The sequence below is a fragment of the Schistocerca cancellata genome, chromosome 1 (genome assembly GCF_023864275.1).
Source record: "Schistocerca cancellata isolate TAMUIC-IGC-003103 chromosome 1, iqSchCanc2.1, whole genome shotgun sequence".
Classification (NCBI taxonomy): Eukaryota; Metazoa; Arthropoda; class Insecta; order Orthoptera; family Acrididae; genus Schistocerca; species Schistocerca cancellata.
Window position 1 is genome coordinate 419695478 of NC_064626.1, and position 22034 is coordinate 419717511.

At 42.4% G+C, this 22034-nt stretch overlaps 1 protein-coding gene across 1 annotated transcript in view; it reads left to right on the top strand.

Moving 5' to 3' along the window:
• The window catches only part of LOC126175929 (probable RNA-binding protein 19), a 136036-nt gene that overhangs the window by 108457 nt on the left and 5545 nt on the right, over window positions 1-22034 (top strand). The window contains exons 11-16 of the mRNA XM_049923007.1: window positions 6649-6816; window positions 15388-15578; window positions 17438-17640; window positions 18609-18725; window positions 21347-21452; window positions 21734-21857. Of these exons, the coding sequence (XP_049778964.1) occupies window positions 6649-6816; window positions 15388-15578; window positions 17438-17640; window positions 18609-18725; window positions 21347-21452; window positions 21734-21857 (909 nt within the window). The remainder of the gene's footprint in view (window positions 1-6648; window positions 6817-15387; window positions 15579-17437; window positions 17641-18608; window positions 18726-21346; window positions 21453-21733; window positions 21858-22034) is intronic.

The window sequence follows — 22034 nt, forward strand, 5'->3', positions numbered from 1 at the left end:
ACCAGCTCTGCAGCACGTTTGCGTAGTGTGGTATTTGGGAATGGCCATCAATCAGCTGTCCATCAGAATGAGAGGCCACTGCCAAACTGTGGGCAAGACTAGACCACCCAGTAGCAGAACATGCTACTGAGCACAACTCGATAGAGTTCAGTGACTGCTTTGCATCCCACATCATCTCAGTTCTTCCCACCAGTAGCAGGTTTTCTGAACTATGCAGGTGGGAGTTACCCTTGTAACACAATCTGAGCCATGCACCCGCTCATATTGATGAGTTAAGTCTGTGGCCAGACCTTTGTATCTCATAGTTGGGTGTTGGATTTCACGGCATCCTGTTAGGGAGCACTTGAAGAGGTGCGTAAAAAAATGCAGTGCAGATGCAAGTGCACGAGGTCTGCCTTGTGTGGTACACAGCCTGGTGTTGATGGCCCTTGAGACTGGAGTAGTTTGTTACGTGACAGGTGGATCACACCCAGTTATATACTCTTTGTGTGACAGACCAAGAGAAAGTGTAACAAATTTAGCAGTTATTGGCCTTGTGAGTAGGGCACCACAGTGGTCAGAAGGTTACCACTGAATGGGTCCTAAACTCTTGGCTGCTGGTTACTGGGGTGGATTTCACTTTTGATTTCCTGGAATTTCATCCAAGTAACTTGTTTATGTTGAGTCTGCCGAACCTAAATTTGTTAAACCTGTACCATTGGTTTTGATTCATTGGAGACTCATTCTAGTGTAATGTCCTTGACTGCCCTTTGGCAAACTAATGTAAGAGTAAGCGTGAGAGGTTTTGAATATGTTTTGTATGGGGTTTTTCATGTGGTGACATTAACTTCTATTTGGTTGCTTCCCCAGAAGCTCAATTTTACGGCCATATGCCAACTCGTTTAGTTGATTTTACATGAACTTTGTTGCATACCTTATCATAAATCAGCTTGTATTTCCTCAGTGGCAGCAATCACGGCAAAAAATTGGCTGTAACTACAGCACTACCTAGATCCAGTAACGTGGTTGACATACACACTTTTAGTTTTGCAGGTTTCACTTCCATAAACCTCAGACCTCCCCCGCTCACTGAATTAGCTATGATCAGTCTGTGTCTTAATTACATAATTAAGTCATTATTTAACCAGTGTGCACATTCTGAACCTTCTAATTATATGACAATAGTCACTATGCAGTAAACCTAACCAATTGGCAACAGTCTTGCTCAGATGAACGATATGTATGGCACTTATGTATTAAAGTTAATCAGTAGTCATTGTTTATTGCCCTGCTTCACTGTCCATCTTCTTACTCACAACACATCATTGCACCATTACATTTTTACAGTTCATATTGACATGAGTTTTACTCTCAAAATCTCAGAACAGACTGACTTAAAATGGTTTCAGGCCCAGTGCTTATATAGTTTTGTGAAACTCTACTATAGTTTCACTTTCTGAAATACGTAATTTCGATAATTTACAATTATAATTTTACATCTCAAATTAATTGAATAGTGCAGAAAATTTGATTTCAGTCTGAACATTGTCACAATAAGAGTTTTGACTGAAATAAGCGTCCCTGATGATGAAAACTACAAAAATAGGTAAATACACAATGTCATAAGTGTTAAATACCTGGAAACTAATTACTTGCTGATGTTCCTACCACATTTTGGAAATTAGCTATAAGAATACTTTAAGGATTTCTATGGGTTATTTTCCTAACTTTATCAGTAATATAGTAATTACACCTGTTCACATGTCAGTAATGTTGTGATTGGAGTAGGAAATAATTACTGCTAGGTAACTGAACTGAGCTTTAGCAAAATTAGTTACCTAAAATGGTTTAAACTAATTAGGAAATTATTCTAATGTAATTTAGAAAGGTTGGTCCTGGTCTTTTACTCAGAATTACAGGATGATAGCACATCTCTATAATTAATAAAGTAAAAAAAAAAAAAATTTAGGGAGCAAATAACAAAACAAAATGGGAATGGGTCCCAGTTTGCTTTGCTACAGCTTATCTAGCAGATAGGAATTGATGATATATGTATATTACTTTTCATATGCAATGGTGTGCCGAGTGTTGCTTAACTTGCAGTTATATTTGGCATGTTAACTGAGTTTTTATGGAATTTCATACATGGCAAGTATATCATTCTGTTTTCTTTGTGTTGTAGTAAAGTGGCTGATAAATGCGATCTGCATAATTTGTAAGCTACACGCTCACATGTAAGAAGCTGACATCAGTTAACATGTTGAATCAGCACCCTTAGTACAAAGAAGTAGATTGTAATTCTTTTATTACTTTTAATCACTGAAGTTGTTATTCTATTTGTTAAGCTTACAAATGGTAAAGTAATACTCACTATTAATTAGAGGATGTTAAAATTTCTTGGAAACTGCTTTCACAACTGTGATCAGTGTCGAAAATTGCCTGTCTCAACCATGGTAAATTTTGTTTGGAGATTTTTTCAACTGTTAGTAGGTGGAATTGATTCAAGATTTGCTTGAAGATTGTTGTTACACCTACAAAATTCAAGCGTTCGCAACCAACGGTTGCTTCGTCAGGAAAGAAGGAAGGAGAGGGAAAGACGAAAGGGTGTGGGTTTTAAGGGAGAGGGTAAGGAGTCATTCCAGTCCCGGGAGCGGAAAGACTTACCTTAGGGGGAAAAAAGGACATGTATACACTCGCGCGCGCGTGCACACACACATATCCATCCGCACATATACAGACACAAGCAGACATATTTAATGCATGCATGATATGTCTGCTTGTGTCTGTATATGTGCGGATGGATGTGTGTGTGTGTGTGCGCGAGTGTAAAGCTGTCCTTTTTTTCCCCTAAGGTAAGTCTTTCTGCTCCTGGGATTGGAATGACTCCTTACCCTCTCCCTTAAAACCCACATACTTTGGTCTTTCCCGCTCCTTCCCTCTTTCCTGATGAAGCAACCGTTGGTTGCGAAAGCTTGAATTTTGTGTGTGTGTGTTTGTTTATATGTCTATCAACATACCAATGCTTTCGTTTGGTAAGTTACATCATCTTTGTTTTTAGATAAATTTTCCCACATGGAATGTTTCCTTCTATATAAACAAAGATGATGTGACTTACCAAAAGAAAGCGCTGGCAGGTCGATAGACACACAAACATACACACAAAATTCTAGCTTTCGCAACCAACCCAAAGTTTGGTACAGATTTATTGATGACATCTTCGTCATCTGGACTCACAGTGAAGAACAACTCCAGAATTTCGTCTCCAACCTCAACTCCTTTGGTTCCATCAGATTCACCTGGTCCTACTCCAAATCCCATGCCACTTTTCTTGACGTTGACCTCCATCTGTCCAATGGCCAGCTTCACACGTCTGTCCACATCAAACCCACCAACAAGCAACAGTACCTGCATTATGACAGCTGCCACCCATTCCATGTCAAACGGTCCCTTCCCTACAGCCTAGGTCTTCGTGGCAAACGAATCTGCTCCAGTCCGGAATCCCTGAACCATTACACCAACAACTTGAAAACAGCTTTCGCATCCCGCAACTACCCTCCCGACCTGGTACAGAAGCAAATAACCAGAGCCACTTCCTCATCCCCTCAAACCCAGAACCTCCCACAGAAGAACCCCAACAGTGCCCCACTTGTGACAGGATACTTTCCGGGACTGGATCAGACTCTGAATGTGGCTCTCCAGCAGGGCTACGACTTCCTCAAATCCTGCCCTGAAATGAGAGCCATCCTTCATGAAATCCTCCCCACTCCACCAAGAGTGTCTTTCCGCCGTCCACCTAACCTTCGTAACCTCTTAGTTCATCCCTAAGAAATCCCCAAACCACCTTCCCTACCCTCTGGCTCCTACCCTTGTAACCGCCCCCGGTGTAAAACCTGTCCCATGCACCCTCCCACACCACCTACTCCAGTCCTGTAACCCGGAAGGTGTACACGATCAAAGGCAGAGCCACATGTGAAAGCACCCACGTGATTTACCGACTGACCTGCCTACACTGTGAAGCTTTCTATGTGAGAATGACCAGCAACAAACTGTCCATTCGCATGAATGGACACAGACAGACAGTGTTTGTTGGTAATGAGGAGCACCCTGTGGCTAAACATGCCTTGGTGCACGGCCAGCACATGTTGGCACAGTGTTACACCGTCCGGGTTATCTGGATACTTCCCACTAACACCAACCCGTCAGAACTCCGGAGATGGGAATTTGCCATTCAGTATATCCTCTCTTCTCGTTATCCACCAGGCCTCAACCTCCGCTAATTTCAAGTTGTCGCCGCTCATACCTCACCTGTCTTTCAACAACATCTTTGCCTCTGTACTTCTGCCTCAACTGACATCTCTGCCCAAACTCTTTGCCTTTACAAATGTCTGCTTGTGTCTTTGTATGTGTGTGTGTGTGTGTGTACCTGTTCTTTTTCCCCCTAAGGTAAGTCTTTCCGCTCCCAGGATTGGAATGACTCCTTACCCTCTCCCTTAAAACCCACATCCTTTCGTCTTTCCCTCTCCTTCCCTCTTTCCTGATGAAGCAACCGTTGGTTGCGAAAGCTTGAAATTTGTGTGTTTGTTTGTGTGTCTATCAACCTGCCATCGCTTTCGTTTGGTAAGTCACATAATCTTTGTTTTTAGATATATTTTTCCCACGTGGAATGTTTCCCTCTTTTATATATATCCACAAAGATGATGTGACTTACCAAACGAAAGTGCTGGCAGGTCGATAGACACACAAACGTACACACAAAATTCAAGCTTTCACAACCAACCGTTGCTTCGTCAGGAAAGAGGGAAGGAGAGGGAAAGATGAAAGGATGTGGGTTTTAAGGGAGAGGGTAAGGCGTCATTCCAATTCCAGGAGCGGAAAGACTTACCTTAGGGGGAAAAAAGGACAGGTATACACTTGCGCGCGCGCACACACACACACATATCCATCCGCACATACAAAGACACAAGCAGACATTTGTAAAGGCAAAGAGTTTGGGCAGTGATGTCAGTCGGGGCAGAAGTACAGAGGCAAAGATGTTGTTGAAAGACAGGTGAGGTACGAGTGGTGGCAACTTGAAATTAGCGGAGGTTGAGGCCTGGCGGATAACGAGAAGAGAGGATATACTGAAGGGCAAGTTCCCATCTCCAGAGTTCTGACAGGTTGGTGTTAGTGGGAAATATCCAGATAACCTGGATGGTGTAACACTGTGCCAACATGTGCTGGCCGTGCACCAAGGCATGTTTAGCCACAGGGTGCTCCTCATTACCAACAAACACTGTCTGTGTCCATTCATGCGAATGGACAGTTTGTTGCTGGTCATTCCCACATAGAAAGCTTCACAGTGTAGGCAGTTCAGTTGGTAAATCACGTGGGTGCTTTCACACGTGGCTCTGCCTTTGATTGTGTACACCTTCCGGGTTACAGGACTGGAGTAGGTGGTGGTGGAGGGTGCATGGGACAGGTTTTACACCGGGGGCGGTTACAAGGGTAGGAGCCAGAGGGTAGGGAAGGTGGTTTGGGGATTTCATAGGGATGAACTAAGAGGTTACGAAGGTTAGGTGGATGGCGGAAAGACACTCTTGGTGGAGTGGGAGGATTTCATGAAGAATGGATCTCATTTCAGGGCAGGATTTGAGGAAGTCGTATCCCTGCTGGAGAGCCACATTCAGAGTCTGATCCAGTCCCGGAAAGTATCCTGTCACAAGTGGGGCACTGTTGGGGTTCTTCTGTGGGAGGTTCTGGGTTTGAGGAGATGAGGAAGTGGCTCTGGTTATTTGCTTCTGTACCAGGTCGGTAGGGTAGTTGCTGTATATCGCTGGCAGGTTTGATAGACACAGAAACGTACACACAAAATTCAAGCTTTCGCAACCAACGGTTGCTTCATCAGGAAAGAGGGAAGGAGAGGGAAAGACAAAAGGATGTGGGTTTTAAGGGAGAGGGTAAGGAGTCATTCCAATCCTGGGAGCGGAAAGACTTACCTTAGGGGGGGAAAAAGGACAGGTTCACACACACACATCCATCCGCACATACACAGACACAAGCAGACATATATATAATGTCTGCTTGTGTCTGTGTATGTGCGGATGGATATGTGTGTGTGTGTGTGCGAGTGTATACCTGTCCTTTTTTCCCCCTAAGGTAAGTCTTTCCGCTCCCGGGATTGGAATGACTCCTTACCCTCTCCCTTAAAACCCACATCCTTTCGTCTTTCCCTCTCCTTCCCTCTTTCCTGATGAAGCAACTGTTGGTTGCGAAAGCCTTGATTTTGTCTGTATGTTTGTGTTTGCTTGTGTGTCTATCAACATGCCAGCACTTTCGTTTGGTAAGTCACATCATCTTTGTTTTTAGATATAATTTTCCCACGTGGAATGTTTCCCTCTATATATATTGTTCTGTAAGAACTATACTTTCTGGGGCCCAGTACCTTACCTCTCCCTGCTCCATTCATTGCTGAGAGAGAGAGAGAGAGAGAGAGAGAGAGAGAGAGAGAGAGTCTGTATGTGTACTGTAGCTCATTAAGGGATTCATCTGAAAGCTAGTAGAGATTTCAGTCATTTTTGTGAACCTGTCAGCAACTCATTGCCTTTACTGTTCGGTGAGTGATCTCCTTTACTCCTAATTAGTATTTAATAGTATGTTACACTTGGTTTTAACTATTCTTCATTTTTACAGCAATTATTGAATTCTTGGAGCCTTCAGAAGCACGAACAGCTTTCATGAAGTTAGCATACACAAAATTTAAGCATCTCCCTCTTTATTTAGAGTGGGCTCCCTCAGATGCTCTGAAGGAAGCACAAATGAAAAAAGATGATGATTCAGTACATCAAGCAGTGAATGAAGGTAATTTCTGTTTGGCTACATTTACCATTCCACTTGATTTTCTGTTCCCTCACTCCTCCCTACCTGTTTAGTACTGTTTTTATAAATTTGAATGAAGTGAGTCATTGTGAGTCATTTAGGATTGTTTACTCCACAATAAAGCCACGTTGAATTTGATCTAAGAAAGAGCCAAGTTTGACATCAACCAAAATGATTTTCATACCCTCAAAAGTGTATTCTTGCATGCAGCCATTGCCAGTACTATAGTGTGTTAAGTTAAGCATGTACTGCATGTTAGGGGAAGAGAGCAGCCACATATGGTGACAACAAGCTGGAGGGAGGCTGTGCACTCTTGCTATAACCCACCGTAAAAATATTAAGGTGTCAAATAGCACACACACTACCTGTAAAGTGACACTAACACCACTCATATAAATGACACTGCTGTTGGTTGCCGTTATTGGTATCCTACAAGGGATCACTGCTGTTGGTTGCCAATATTGGTATCCTACAAGGGATCACTGCTGTTTACATTAGTACTCTCACTCCCAATATCCCTGTACGTTGAAATAAACTGTTCTGGCATTGTGTCAATAGATATTCCTCTAAAAATTTTTGAAAATGACTCTAATGAGAAGCCTAATCAACTTTACAATATGAAATTGTTCTTTCACTTTTCAAGTGCACCATCCAATGTGAAAGTAGTAACTTTCTCCTTTTGTAAATATTGTTTCACTATTATGCAAATTAGATTGATTGCATTTCAATATGATTTAAGTAAAGAGGTAATCCAAGAACTGAATCCCTCAAGCATGGGGGGGGGGGGGGGGGCTCACGGTTCCTCTGTGAGTTCGTGTGTGACACCCGTGGGTCCCCGAGCTATTGCAGCCCATTCTTTCCAGGCTGCATTTTCTTCCCTGTGCCTCTCCCTCCCTATCCTTGCTCCTTCTCCACTGCCCCCTCCTTCCTATCTCTCAGTGTTCTTACTTATGTTGACCTGGCTACCCATCTGGTTTTGCTGCATTCCATGCAGTTTTGTTCTCCTTGCCTTTTCTATTTCATCCTTCTTTTTTGGCCTTTTTGGTCTTCCTGTGGGGTCTGACCTCCACTTCTAAATTTTCTGTCCCTAGTGTAAGCCATTTGGGGAGAGCTCCCTCCCTAGTGTCCATGGTGTGGATTCATCCCCACCCCCTTAGCTCCCCTCTGCTCTGCTTGGCCACCAGTATGTGTAGCCAAATCGTGTGGTGCAGCTGTCATCATGTACCCTTCTGGCTTAGTCCCCGGACACCACAGGTGTCACACTTCTGATATCTGAGCTGTTGCCTCCCCATGTATGCTTATAAGGGGTTGCTTGTCATTCTGGAGCATCGAAATTCCCGGCAGTGGCCGCTGTACCAGATGGCCCTTGGTGTGGTTGGGTGGCACCCGTGAGTGGACCCTCTTGATTGGAGTATCAGGTTGGATGCTTTGCATATGAAATATATTAAGCTCCAAAAATCTGGCTGCTGTTGTACAGCTGTCTCTTTGAATGGTGACGGATCATTGAATGCTGCTTCTTTTGACCCTGTAGGCTTCCTTTCCGTGGCTACATCCTGGGAGGAGAGACAGGCTCGCTGACGTGGTGTGAAACACTTTCCCTGCTACCTGGTCTGTACTAGACCAGTCGGGCACACATTCACCACCAGAAAGCCATTATTTTTCACAGAAAATATGAAAGAGAAGTTTGGCAAAATGGAGTGTCGGAATAAGGTGTGGTCGGGTTCCCTGTTGATCAAACTTTTTTAACACACAATCTGCAGCTCTTTGTGCTTGTGATCATCTTGGTGATGTCCTGGTGTCCATTACATCTCACCATGCTTTGAATATGGTCCAGAGAGTAGTTTTTCATAGGGACCTCATCCTTCAAACTGATGAGGAACTCCAGGTCAATCTGGAATGATGGGGCATTCATTTTGTTCGTAAGGACAATCACACTGATATGGCATCTTTAGTCTGGCATTTAAGGGAGATACCCTCCCAGAGAAAATCAAGGTCATGTGTTATCAGTTTGGTGTCAAGCCATACATCCTGCCACCCATGAGGTGCTTTCGGTGCTTGCATTTTGGTACGTGTCTTCCCAAGTAGGGTAGACTCTCTGTGGTGATTGTGGACCCCACTCCATGAGGGGGCCCCTGTGTTAATCACCCGTGTGTGTTAATTGTCATGACTGTCACTTTCCTTACTCACCAGATAGCCCGGCTTATAACAAGGAAAAGTAGATGCAAGAGTAAAAGTCTATGGATCATTTATCTTACACTGAGGCTGGCCAGAAATTTGACCGACTTCATCCTGTGTCAATGACTTCTACTTTACCTCTGTTACATCCTTTCCCCTCATCCCTCTTCCATACCCCAGTCCCATCTCCCTCTCGTCTCCCCCTCTCCTGCAGTTTCCACGCCCTCTCCTCCAGGTGTCACTCTCTCTCCCTGGCCGAAGAAGTGCCCCATTCTTCAGTACCCGCCAGTGATGAGCCTCCCTCCTGGGAACCCTCATCATGGCTGGCGTCTCTCAGGTCGGAGGTCTACTGTCACATCTCGGCCACCTTATGCACAGTCATAAGTGCTCTAAGGCCACCCACTGTTTTTTGGTCCTGCTCTCCCTCTGTGCCCTGCCCCCCCTCAACCTATGAAAGAGAAGAAGAAGAAATAAAAGTCGCAGGACAAGCCTTCACTCCTGCCCAGAGGTGCCATCTTCCCCTGCGCAACTAGTGTCACGTATTTGTGGATGTCACCCCGTCCTCATTGGTGACAGATGGTGACCTGGCAATGTGATTGGATCCAGTGCTTTTGCCTCCTGTTTGGATATCCACTCAGTGTTTATTCAATGGAACTGTAGTGGTTACTACCATCATCCCCCAGAGTTGCAATTGCCTTTTACTCAGCAGTTTCGTTGTTCTGCCAAAATCTCATGTTACTGATAATCACTCACTGACTCTTTTTGGATTCCTTACTTGCTGTTGGAACCAGGTTGGCCCTTTGAGAGCTTCTGGTGGCACCTGCATGTTGGTCCATACAGATATTTTTAGTACATGGATCCCAATTCAAACCCCATTGGAAGCAGCTGCTGTCCTGGTCCACTTGGGCTCTGGGGTCACGGCTTGCAATCTGTATCATCCTCCTGACAGGCCACCTTCATTTGCTGTCCTAACTGTTCTCCTTCAGCAGCTCCCCCCTCCCTTCTTACTCCTCGTGGATTTTAAGGCCAATCACCCTTTGTGGAACAGCGCTTCTTCTTCTAGTTAGGGGCTTCTCATTGACCAGTTTTTCGCGAACCACGAACTGTGCCTTCTTAATTATGGTTCCCCTATGGTAATGGTTCTCATTTCAGTGCCTCAAGTGGCATTTTCTCTGCCATTGATCTTCGCTCTTTTCCCATCCCCTTCTTCCTTCCTTACACTGGTTGTCACACAATGATGTCTGTGATAGTGACCACTTCCCCTTGATTCTGTTGTTGCCTTCCTACCTCCCAATCACCAGGTTACCCCACTGGGCTTTCCATCACATGAACTGGCCTCTATATACCTCCCAGGTCGTTTTTACCCCTTCTTTGTTGGGTTCTTTTGATGAAGTCGTCTGTGATATGTCTGATAAGATAATCCACACTACTGGCATTGCTGTTCCCCCCTTGACATACCCTGTTTGCTGTCGACCACTTCTGTGGTGGAGCACAGCCATTTCCACCACTGTCCATTATCTTCGTCGCACCTTGCAATGTCTTAAGTGGCATCTGTTCTCCACTTGTCTTATTACCTTTAAACATCTTCATGCCAAAACCCATTACTTAATCAAACAAATCAAATGGCCATCTTGAGAATACTTTGTTTCCTCTCTAGGTTCTTCTGACCCCCCGTCACTGGTGTGGGTTACACTCCGCACCTTCCAAGGTTGTCATCGGCAGTCTTCCATTCCAGGCCTTGCTCTTCCAGGTGGCCATTGTACAGATCCTCCTGTTCCCGCAGTATACCTCATGACCCATTTTGTGACGGTTTCAGAATCAGCTCCCTCATCCAGCTGCCTTCCTCCTCCAGAAATAACGGGCTGAAGCTTCCCTCTTATTTTACCCTTTGTCAGGGGCAGAATCCTACAATAAACCTTTTACTGAATTTGGGAGCATCTTCTGACCCTCTCTTCTCCCCACAGTTCAGCTCCTGGCCCCGGCTCCATCCACAACCAATTGCTTCAACACCCCAATCCTCCACAATTACAGATCTCCTCAAGGTGTTTAACAGTATTTGGCTCCAAGGCATTTTCCATTCTCATTGGAGGGGCAGTATTGTGATTCTTGTCCATCAGCTTGGCAAGGATCTGTCGTCCCTTGACTGTTACCAGCCAATTAGCCTGATCAATGTCCCCTGTAAGTTACTAGAACAGGTGGTGGGTCTCCGATCGATCATTTTCTTTGATTGGAAACTGCAGTTCAGCAGGCCTTTTCTCAACGCCGCCATCTTGTCGTGGTCTTCTTCGATCTTCGTAAAGCCTGTGACAGCTTGGCGCCATCACATCCTCCTTACACTGCATGAGTGGGGTTTTCAGGGATCCCTCCTGATTTTTATTCATCACTTCCCCTCCCACCAGTCTTTCAGAGTCCGGGTTGGCACTGTTCTCAGCTCTCCTCTGGTCCAGGAGAATGGCATTCTTCAGGACTACGAAGTAAGTGTCCTTTTTCTCAACACTGTTAATGACTTGTGGCCTCTGCCAGACATTTGGTCACCCGTGCTCTCTATGTGGATGATTTCTGTAGTTGGGCTAGCTCCCACTCGTTCGCATCTGCAGAATGACAGATCTGGGGTGCCATCCAGTGTGCTTCCACATGCACATTTCGCACCGTTTTTAGTTGTCTCCCCTTAAGTTGAGAGTGGTGCATTTCTGTTGCCATACCACAGTCCATCCTGTTTCAGAGCTCTATCTCGGTGCCCTACGTGTGACCGTGGTCCCCCCAGTTCTTTTTCTTGGCTCTTCTTTTTGACAAAAAACTAACTTTTTTGCCCTGTATTCATCATCTGAAGATTGGCAATTTTTGTAAACTCATTATTCTTTGTTCCCTTGCTCGCACCTCTTTGGGCACAGGTCATTCGACCCTTCTCCACCTATACTGCGCATTAGTTCTGTCACGTCTGGACTATGGTTGTTGAGTTTATGGATCAGCAGCCCCTTCCACGCTGCTCCTCTTGGACTTGTTTTACCATCGTAGTGTCCATTTATCCACTGGTACCTTTCACACTAGCCCTGCCGATAGTCTTCTGTTTGACGCTGGGATCCCTCCCCTTCTGATTCAGTGGTCCCAGCTCCTGATTTCCTATGGTACAACTATCTGCTCTTCCCCTGCTCACCCTTCCTGTTCTATCTTTAAGTGACTTTGGGCCATCACCTGCCCACTGTGCGACCTTAGTGGGTTTACCGGTTGGGCTCTGCCTCACTTCTCTCCACCATGACTTCCATGTCCTCTCCTTGTCCTCTTCCCACATTCTCTCCCGACCATCCCCCCTTGGTTAGTTCCTCGGCCCGTGATTTGGACAGGTCTTATCTGGGAACCAAAAGCTTCCATTGCTCCAGTGGTGTTCCATTCTTTGTTCCGAATCCTCTTAAGGGAGTTTCAGGATGCCGTTGTTTTTTACACCTATGGCTCCAAAACCACCGATCATGTGGGATATGCCTTCACATCTTCTGTTGGCACAGAACATCATCTCTTGCCTGCTACGTGTGAGGTGTTTCTGTGGAACTGATGGCTGTCGGCCCTCTGCTTTATTAAATAGTTCTCACTCACTTGAGTTTTGTTATCTAGAAACTCAAAGTGTAGCCTTAAGGCTATCGCTCATTATATTTCCTGGCTTTGCGTGGTCTCTGCCATCCACGACCTACTCGCTGATCTTGGTGATGGTACTTGTTCGGATGGTGCTTGTTCGGTTAATTTCCTTTGGGTTCTTGGCCATGTAGGTATTGTGGGTAATGAATTTGCTGATCATCTGACTGGGGGTGGGGGGAGGCAGCAACCTATCCTCCCCATTCTCCATAACCCTTCTGGGACCGGATTTGCAGTTTTACATCAAATCCCTTTTTGCTTGATTGTGAGCTAACTCTTGAATAAACTTCATGCCATCAATGAGACTCCCACCACCATGTGGCATTCTTCCCTCTGCCTCTCCTGGCAGGAATCTACCATCCTCTGCCATCTTTGTATTGGCCGTACTAGGTTGACCCATGGTTTTTTACTTTTTTACTCTGCATTGAGTGGCCATTGCCCCCCCCCCCTCTTTCTCTCTCTCTCTCTCTCTCTCTCTCTCTCTCTCTCTTTGTAGTTGTAAGACTCCTCTCATGGTGATCCATATTTTGCTGCACTGCCCCCGCCTTTTGGCCATTCTCATTTAATGTGCCCTACCATCTTCTTGTTTCAGGTGTTAGTGGACGACTCTCTTATTCTTATGTCTGTCATCAGTTTTCTTTGTAGAAGTGGTTTTTCATCTCGGGTAGAAGTCCTTGAATTTAACTCTGGAATTTGAGTCCCACAATTGATGTTGCCTCCACAGCGGAAATACTCTAACTGCCTTTCCCCTACATTTTGTCTGGTCTGTTGTATTGTTTTGTTTCTCCTTTTCCTGTGCCTTCTTCCCCTGGTGTTGTCCTTATTGTATCGTGATATGGTATGGTGGATTGTCAGGACCTGTTGGTGGCAGTGCTGGTGCCCCATCATACATGGCATGTCTGGAGCTCTACCTGTTTCCACCTACTAGTCTCCTGTTCTGTCCTTTTCCTGCTGCTCTGATGTTCCTTTTCCCCTCCTTGTTTGCACGTTAACCCTTCTCCTTGACTGGATTGTGTTGTTAGTGTTGACCCTTCTCGGATTTCTGCCATCTTAGATCATAGGGCTGATAATCTCGCTAGTTGGTCCCCCTCTCCAAATCAACCAACCAATCCAAGAACTGAAATCAACCAACCAATCCAAGAACTGAGTGCTCATATACATTGATGTCATCAGTTTTAAATGTTTCAAATCTTTCTGTGTTGTTGTTAAAATAGAAACACACCACAACTTTTTCCGTAGCTTTGTGAAATAAAATACATTTTCATGGAAGGTATGCTTTCTGAAAAGAAAGGTAGATGGTGGATTAACTTTAATGTTACAATAAGCATAATCACAGTATTTCATCCCAGACTTAAATAATAATAACGGATTTAGTGAAAACCCATTCTCATCACCAAAAATCACAGTACTAGCTCACTTTCTCTTAGAAACAAGTGCAAGAAGCCTTTGTCCCCATCACAACTCCAAAAATAATGATTACTGTATAAAAAGTGCACTCTAGTTTCAATAACATACATAACAGATCTTGCACAATTATCACATTTCCCAAGGCCTTGGAAAAATTGCAGACAGTTTTTGTTATGTCTCCCTTTCCTCTTTCCTACCATTTTTCTCCATCTATATATTAAATCATTTTGTAGAATCCAAATAAAAGCATTGTTCTCAACAGTGCATTCACCATTCATATTTGGAAGTAACATTTTATTGTCCAGTAAATGACACATCTATTGAAATCATCAATTTCCATTACAACTTCTTCTTGGGATGTTTCGTATTTGTGAATGATCCAGCTTCTGTGTCAACTATATGACCCATCTGCACATTCCATTTCATCAAAGTATACACAAGTACACCCACAGCATCAACAATTCTGCAAGGAGTACGGTGGTTTACATCAACCTCACTACTCATGAACTTGCATACACAGCTACCTAAAATTGTTTTGATCAAAGTCAAGTACATAATGTGTGCACAGAGGCAGTTATAATAAGTGATACATGTACAGAGGTAGTTGCAAGCCAGCTCTTCCCCCCACCACAAAAAACCGGTGGGTAGAGATTGCTCATGCTGACATCATAGCTCATGCTACATCTCACCCACTGCAGTGATAGATGTTTCTGTTGTTTTGGTATATTAGTGTCTTGTGACAATTTTTGTGACAATTTTCTATGAAATGATTCACTGTCATGAATAAAAATACTTTATTAAAAATCTATGTACAAAATTTACTTTTAAATTTTTAAGGTTTCTACAGTCAAGGTATCATGCCTTGGCCTCTTTCATGTAACTCAGCTTACCCAACCATAATTATTTGTTCAGTTGATAAGTGGGGGAGTCTGTGCCAGAGACAGCAGTACATTCAATGATGGCAAAAAAATATAAGGAAAGTTCAATTTGATTGGCTACTACTCCCCCTTTATGTTATCAACCAAGCTTGAGCTACTTCAATGTTCACATCTCTCTTCTCAGCTATTCTGATTCAATTTTGTATGAAGAAACTCTTAAAGTATACACTTTAGAATGTATGCTTCATTAATAACACAGTTCAGCAAATAATAGCTGTCGTCTGCAACAGAGCTGTACATTTTTCATCTGCAAACAATGGCATTATTTATGGCGTTCCATTTAAGTCTTTGTGTGTGTGTGTGTGTGTGTGTGTGTGTGTGTGTGTGTGTGTGTGTGTGTGTGTGTTATTTTTATTTTTATATGCTGTTGTATTGTACAGTGTTAATTTATTTACTTTTTTATTTTTAGAAGAGAATAAGGGGGAAAACAGCATTTGTGCTGCAACCAAAACTGTGAAAGAGAGTGATAAACTGACTAAAAAGTCTGAGGTTGCAAAGGAAACTGATGAGTGTGAGGAGGAGGATGAACCTCCTGAACAGGATACAGTCTTGTTCATTAAAGGTCTTAATTTCAACTCAAGGGAAAAAGATGTGATAGAGGTATGTCATATGATTCTGGTTAATTGTGTGTTTTGCTGTGTTGATGCCTTTTTCATACATATTTTTGTATTGAAGTTAATGCTTAATATGTTTAAAGGCACTGTGATCAAATTTTATTTAAATTTGTGGTAGATCTTCAGTCATGAGAAATGACAATTTCATTTTCATTAAACAGCTGATGTTGTGAGAAGCTTTAATATGAAATAATCATCAGCTGATTTGATACTTTAATGAGAAATTTAGCACTGCATTACAACAGTTAATTTCATTTTGATTTATTCCCATCAGATAAAATTACTTCGTACAATTGCTGCTTGCATTTTATTACTTAATGGTGAACTTGAGAGCGTGTTTTGTGTTGCCTGCCTATGTAAAATGATGGAAAATGCGTTTTGGATGATACACTATGTTTTTGTACCGGTTATGTGTTTGCTGTATAATAGGTTTTTGTCATTTGTTTCCCACTTAGCAGCTTTCCATTCATTTTGTTTTTATTGACATTCACTGGTAAGTTGTAAAGGTGCAATTAAGTTTTAGCCCGGAAAACACTTGCCCAAACTAATTGGTTATCAAATCAGTGTAATCATCTTAACAGTGCTGTTATTTAAAGTTACTGGCACATTGAAACTGTTGCAGGACCAGGACTCGAAGCATAGCCTTGCTTTTGTGGGCAGTGTTCTTGTCAATTGATTTATCCAGGCCCATCTCATGACCTGCCCTCACAGCTTCACTTCTACCAGAACTTCTCGTACTGTCCAAACTTCACAGAGGTCTCTTGCGTACCTTGCTGGACTAGGACTCTTGTGTGAAAGGAGTGATTATAGCTAAGCCATTTCTCCACAGTATCCTTTCTTCTACAAGTGCTAGTCCTGCAAGGTATGCAGGAGACTCATGTGAATTTTGGAAAGTAAGAAGTGATGCTTTGATGGCAGGCCAAGCCTGGATAAATCAGCCTGTAAGAAAATTGTCTGCGAAAGGTCCTGGGCTCGAGTACCAATCTGGCACACAGTTTTAGTATGCCGGAAAACAATGCACACTGCACTGCAAACTGAAAGATTCATTGTGTAACTGCTGTTATTGCTTTGAAGTTTTGACATTTGTTATTATACCATCATTTTCAACCTTTAGTCATGAATAATAGTATATAATGGGGGGTTAGTTTCATAGGGAAGGGAGCTAACTTTATGTAATAAATTGAATCTTTTCATTTGTTTAGTGACGTTACACAACAGTGTGTTGTCTCTTGCATCATGTGTGGGAAAGGTGAAAGATTGTTGTCTTTTAGATGCACACATTCAGTCTCTAAAGATGGATTCTGAAAACCTGTGAAATGTTCGTACTGTGTTGCAATATCTTCTCCTGCTATTACCTTCAAGGAAATTTGTAGCTGAATAACATTTTGAGCCTAACTAGGATGTGAGAATGTGCTAACTATGCTAAATATCTAGGAGTATGTGTCTGGAGTGACCTAAATTATGATGATGACATAAAGCTAGTTGTAGGAAAATCAAATGCCAGACTGGGATTTGTTGAAAGAAGCCTAAAGAAATATAATAGGCTATAGAAAAGAGCAAAAGAAGAGCACTTATTTTTTGTGTGTTTATTTAGTTAGTGTGTGAGTGCCACAGAGAGATGCTCATTAAACCTGTGGCAGATGCTACAAATAAGTGTTGTGCATGTTACATGCCAACAGCCATTCTTCCTGTGCACCATTCGTAGCTGGAACAGGAAGGGGGGAAAGAGGGAGTGATAATGACACTTAAAATGCCTTCTGCAGAGTCTGAATGTAGGTGTAGATGAATATACTTTTAATTTTGATAGTCTAAAAGGAGTTGCTATAACTGTTGCCCAACTTCTAGCATTTCAGACATTGTGGTCCAGTACATTATGTGACAATTGCAATGAAGAAAGATCCAAAAAGCCCAGGGAAGATGCTATCAATGGGGTATGGCTTTATTCAGTTTAAGCATAAGGAAAGTGCCGATAAAGCCTTAAAGACACTCCAGCATTCTGTTATTGATGGCCATAGCATTGAACTGAAACGTTCAAACAGGACACTAAAGTAAGTAACAGCTGTTAGCTTCAAAGAATGAAGTGGAACAATGCTGCACTGTGGCTTGTGGAGTTTATTCTAATAAAAAGTATGTGTGCGTGTGTGTGTGTGTGTGTGTGTGTGTGTTGTGTGTGTGTGTGTGTGTGTGTGTGTGTAGAAATTTTAATTTTCGACACACATGAGACAAATATATATAGTGGTTAGCCAGAATGGACATGATTGAAAATGCTTTACACAGTTGTCATCCTTCTTAACTCAATTTTCAAATACTGTAAATTTGGTTCATGAGTTTTTCATCATTACAATTTATTTGCTCCTTATTGCAGAAACAGTAAAATGGTTTATTTTACAACTTTTCCTTGTGCTGCACAGTCATCCCTGTATTACATGTAATTCTTTCCTTCGTTTTGCATACCCTTATATTAGATTCCACCTTCTTCCAAAACAGTTGTATTGTAAGTTCACATTATACAGCACACCTTAAAGAAACCTGATTTCAACAAATCTCTCTCCCTCTCTCACTCCCACTCCCACTTCCACCGTCCTTTCCCCATCCCATGACCATTTTCTTCAAGTCTGTAAATAACTTACCTTGTGACAGTTAACAACACTGATATTACTTTGCAGTAATAACATGCTGTGTTGTTATTAAATGCAATCATGACCTTAAAAGATTAATTTATGTTATTCATAATTGGTTTCAAAAAGCCAAAAAATGTGAATTAAAGTTCAAATTTATATAATTGCTTAGTCTGCCATGTAAATTCCTTGTAAGTGATCATTTTGCTGAAGTAAGCTCTGAAATTTGTAAAAATATTGGTGTTAATGGCCACAAGGAAACTTAGTTTTGTGGATGCTGTTGTTTAGACACATTTATATACTTTCTGTAGACTATGCAACATTATCATCTTATTTCTTAAATTTTGTATATTTTGATCTCTTTCAGTAACTAATTTCAGTGGTTATTTTAATTTCAGAAATGAAGTTGTTACAGCCAGGAAGAAAACAAAAATAGGAAAGCAAACTGGAACAAAAATCTTGGTTCGCAATGTTCCTTTTCAAGCTACGAAGAAGGAAATCTTTGATCTCTTCAAGTATGTATTGCTCACTTTATTGATGATTGCGGTTATTGTTTCCACTGTCTCATTGCAACTTGAAGAAATAAAGAAATAACTCTTCCCAGTCTAACTGAGATGATGGAATTTGACTTCGTGTGAAACAAACAAAAGAGAGAGAGAGGAAATACATTATGCTGGAATAAGTCGGCTCTTCTAAAATTCTGTCATCTATTTCAGTATTTGTCTTCTAAAAGAATTAATTCTTTGATGGCATACAGTCTCCTGGCTGCATGGGGAAAATGTAAAAGTCCAGGATTTGGTTTCCTTTAGGCCCTTATTACTGAGAAAGATTTGTAACATTGTTATCAAGTGTATTGTGGTACCCTGAATGAATAATCCGTTATGTAAAAAATCTCGGGTGTGCATGATTTTTCCATGTAAGTCCTTTGTTGTGTTTATTTGCCTTTTATGTAATACCTCTGGAAGTTACTTGGCATATGGGGGGGGGGGGGGATGCAGACATGCTCCCTTGTAATTTGGGGTCTATGTTAAATTTTTAACTAACTGGATGAGTGAATTCCCACATTTGCAAAAGACAAAGGCATACCCCTCCATATTATCATACCTGGTAAAGTGCTATGAAATTCAAACCAATCCTTTTTGTTGAAGTTGACTTAATATTAGTCATCTGACATATCATTAAGTAAGTGAAAATTTTATCAACTGTAAAAGATACAAAAAATGAATTAATTAACAGGAGCACAGAAATAGCAATGGTTGGTGCCAATGAGGTTACTAGAACTTTAGGATATACTGCAAGGAGAATTCCCACCTGTGCAGTTCAGAGAATTTACTGTTAGGAAGAATGATCCAGGTGGCATAGGCTGTGAAACAGTCATGGAAGTGGAGCACCCCATGTTGAGCAGCATGTTTAGTAACTAGGTGGTCTAGCTATTCTTTGCAACAGTTTGCCAGTGGCCATTCAGACAGGCAGACACAGACAGACAGGTTGTTAGTTGTCGTGCCCTTGTTGAAAGCAGCACAGTGGTTACAGCTTAGTTGCCAGATCACGTGGCTTTTTTGACAGGTAGCCCTACCTTTGGTGCGATAGGAGGTTTGTGCCAGTCCATGATTCGAACCCAGGCCTAGGTTCAATGGCAGTGGGATGCCACTGAGGGAGGGGCGGGAAGGGTAATTGGTAGGTTATTCCATGTTTCAGGACACAATGAGGTGTAGTTGAAACTCTGGCAGAGAATGTGATTCCGATTCAACTATCTCTCTTCATGTCCTGAAAAGAGGAATATCCTACCCATTATCCCTCCCACGGAGGCATTCTGCTGCCCACTGAACCTACACAATATCCTAGTCCATTCCTCATTGCCTCGTGGATTATATCCCTGCAATAGACCTAGATTCAAGATATGCCCCATATATCCTTCCACCACCATATACTCTAGTTTAGTCACAAGCATCTCCTCTCTTATCAAAGACAGAGCTACCTGTGAAAGCGCTGTATAATTGACAAGCTAAGCTGCAACAATTGTGCTACTTTCTACGTGTCGCATGAATGGCCACCAACGAACTGTGGCCAAGAGGCAGCTGGACCAGCCATTTGCTGAACATGCAGCCCAGCACAGAGTGCTTCACTTCAGTGATTGCTTCACAGCCTGCATCTCCTGTTGCTTCACAGCCTGCGCCTCCTGGATCCATCCTACCAACACCATTTTTTCTGAACCTGTGCAGGCATCCTGATGTAGGTTTTCTGTGATTTCCCTGAATCACTTCAGGCAAATGTTTGGATGTTTCCTTTGAAAGACATGGCCAATTTCTTTCTCCATCCTTCCCCAATCTGAGCTTGTGCTCCATCTCTAACGACCTCTATGTTGACAGGACATTAGACAGTAATCTCCACCATCTTTTCTGAATTGCATTTCCTGCAAAATGTCCTATGTCCCTATAACCCCCATAGACTCAGCATTTCCTCTCCTGTGTCTTCCACCCACCTATCCCCTACACTGCTCCCACTTCAGCACTACACAGTCTACTACTACACCAACAAACCCACTAGTCTTTATCCTCTTCTCTACTTTTCTGCTGCCCTTCTCCTCATCCCCTCTTCTTCCACCCCAAACCTCTCGACTGCAAGTAGCAGCCCTAGCCTGTCGGCACCACATCTGTGCATGCTCCCACAAGCAGCAGTACTCGTTCCCCCACAGCTACCCTGCTATATCTCTCTCTCCCCACCCTCCTCCTACTTACCCCTCACCCACTCCAGACTGCTGTACCCATCAGGTGCAGTTCCAATCCACAGTCCAGCTACAATGGCCAGAAGGTCTTTTGACCCAAAGCTTATATGTATAACAGTCTTTTCGTTGAGCCTGTCTGCAACTCAATGTCTATATGGTCAGTAGCAGGATTTACACGCGCTTTACCTGCTTAAATGTGCTGTAAGGAGAACATCTCAATTAATGAGGCAATTGGAAGACTTTATGCAATGCCTACTATAAAAAGTGTTGACAGCCTGTTTTTGCTACTAGAAAAATATATAAAGAAACTATCAAGTGAGAATTGTGCACTGTCAAATATCCTTTCCTTTTTGTCTTATGTTATGATATGCCTTAATGCCCAAGAATAGTAATTATTGGCTTTATTCGCAGGACTTTTGGTGAACTTAAGGCTGTCCGTCTTCCTAAAAAGATGGTAGGCACTGGACAACACAGAGGTTTTGCATTTATTGACTATCACACAAAGCATGATGCAAAGGTAAGATGATAAGAGCTTTCACTGTGTGAAACTGTAGTTGTAGTAGTTGTTTGTAATTGTTGGTATTTGTAGCATCATTCACAAATTTTAACACTTTTAGGTTTCGTGGTGAAACCATGATAAAGACTTTGGTACAATGTATATTTGATGAGACAAACTATATGTATGTTAAGAAGTTCTAGGAAGAAGTAGTTATAACAGATTAAATGTTTTTTGAGATACATTTGTCATGTTATGCCTTATTCTGTTGCCATCATTTTAATTATTATATGATGTTTCAGAGAGCATTTAAGACACTTTGTCAGAGCACACATTTATATGGTCGACGACTTGTGCTGGAATGGGCAGAAACTGAGGAGAATGTTGATGAACTAAGGAAGAGAACTGCTGAGCATTTCCTAGATGGTAAGTAAATATACTTAGTAATATTTACTGCAGGTGTGACTTTTACTGGAGCAAATATTTTTCACCATACCATTCTCTCCAGAAAATAAATAAACATTTTCTATTCCCTGTACACAAAAGTTGCCTTGCATTTCATCAATATTTTAATAAATCAATGATTGGCATCTAGAACTCGAT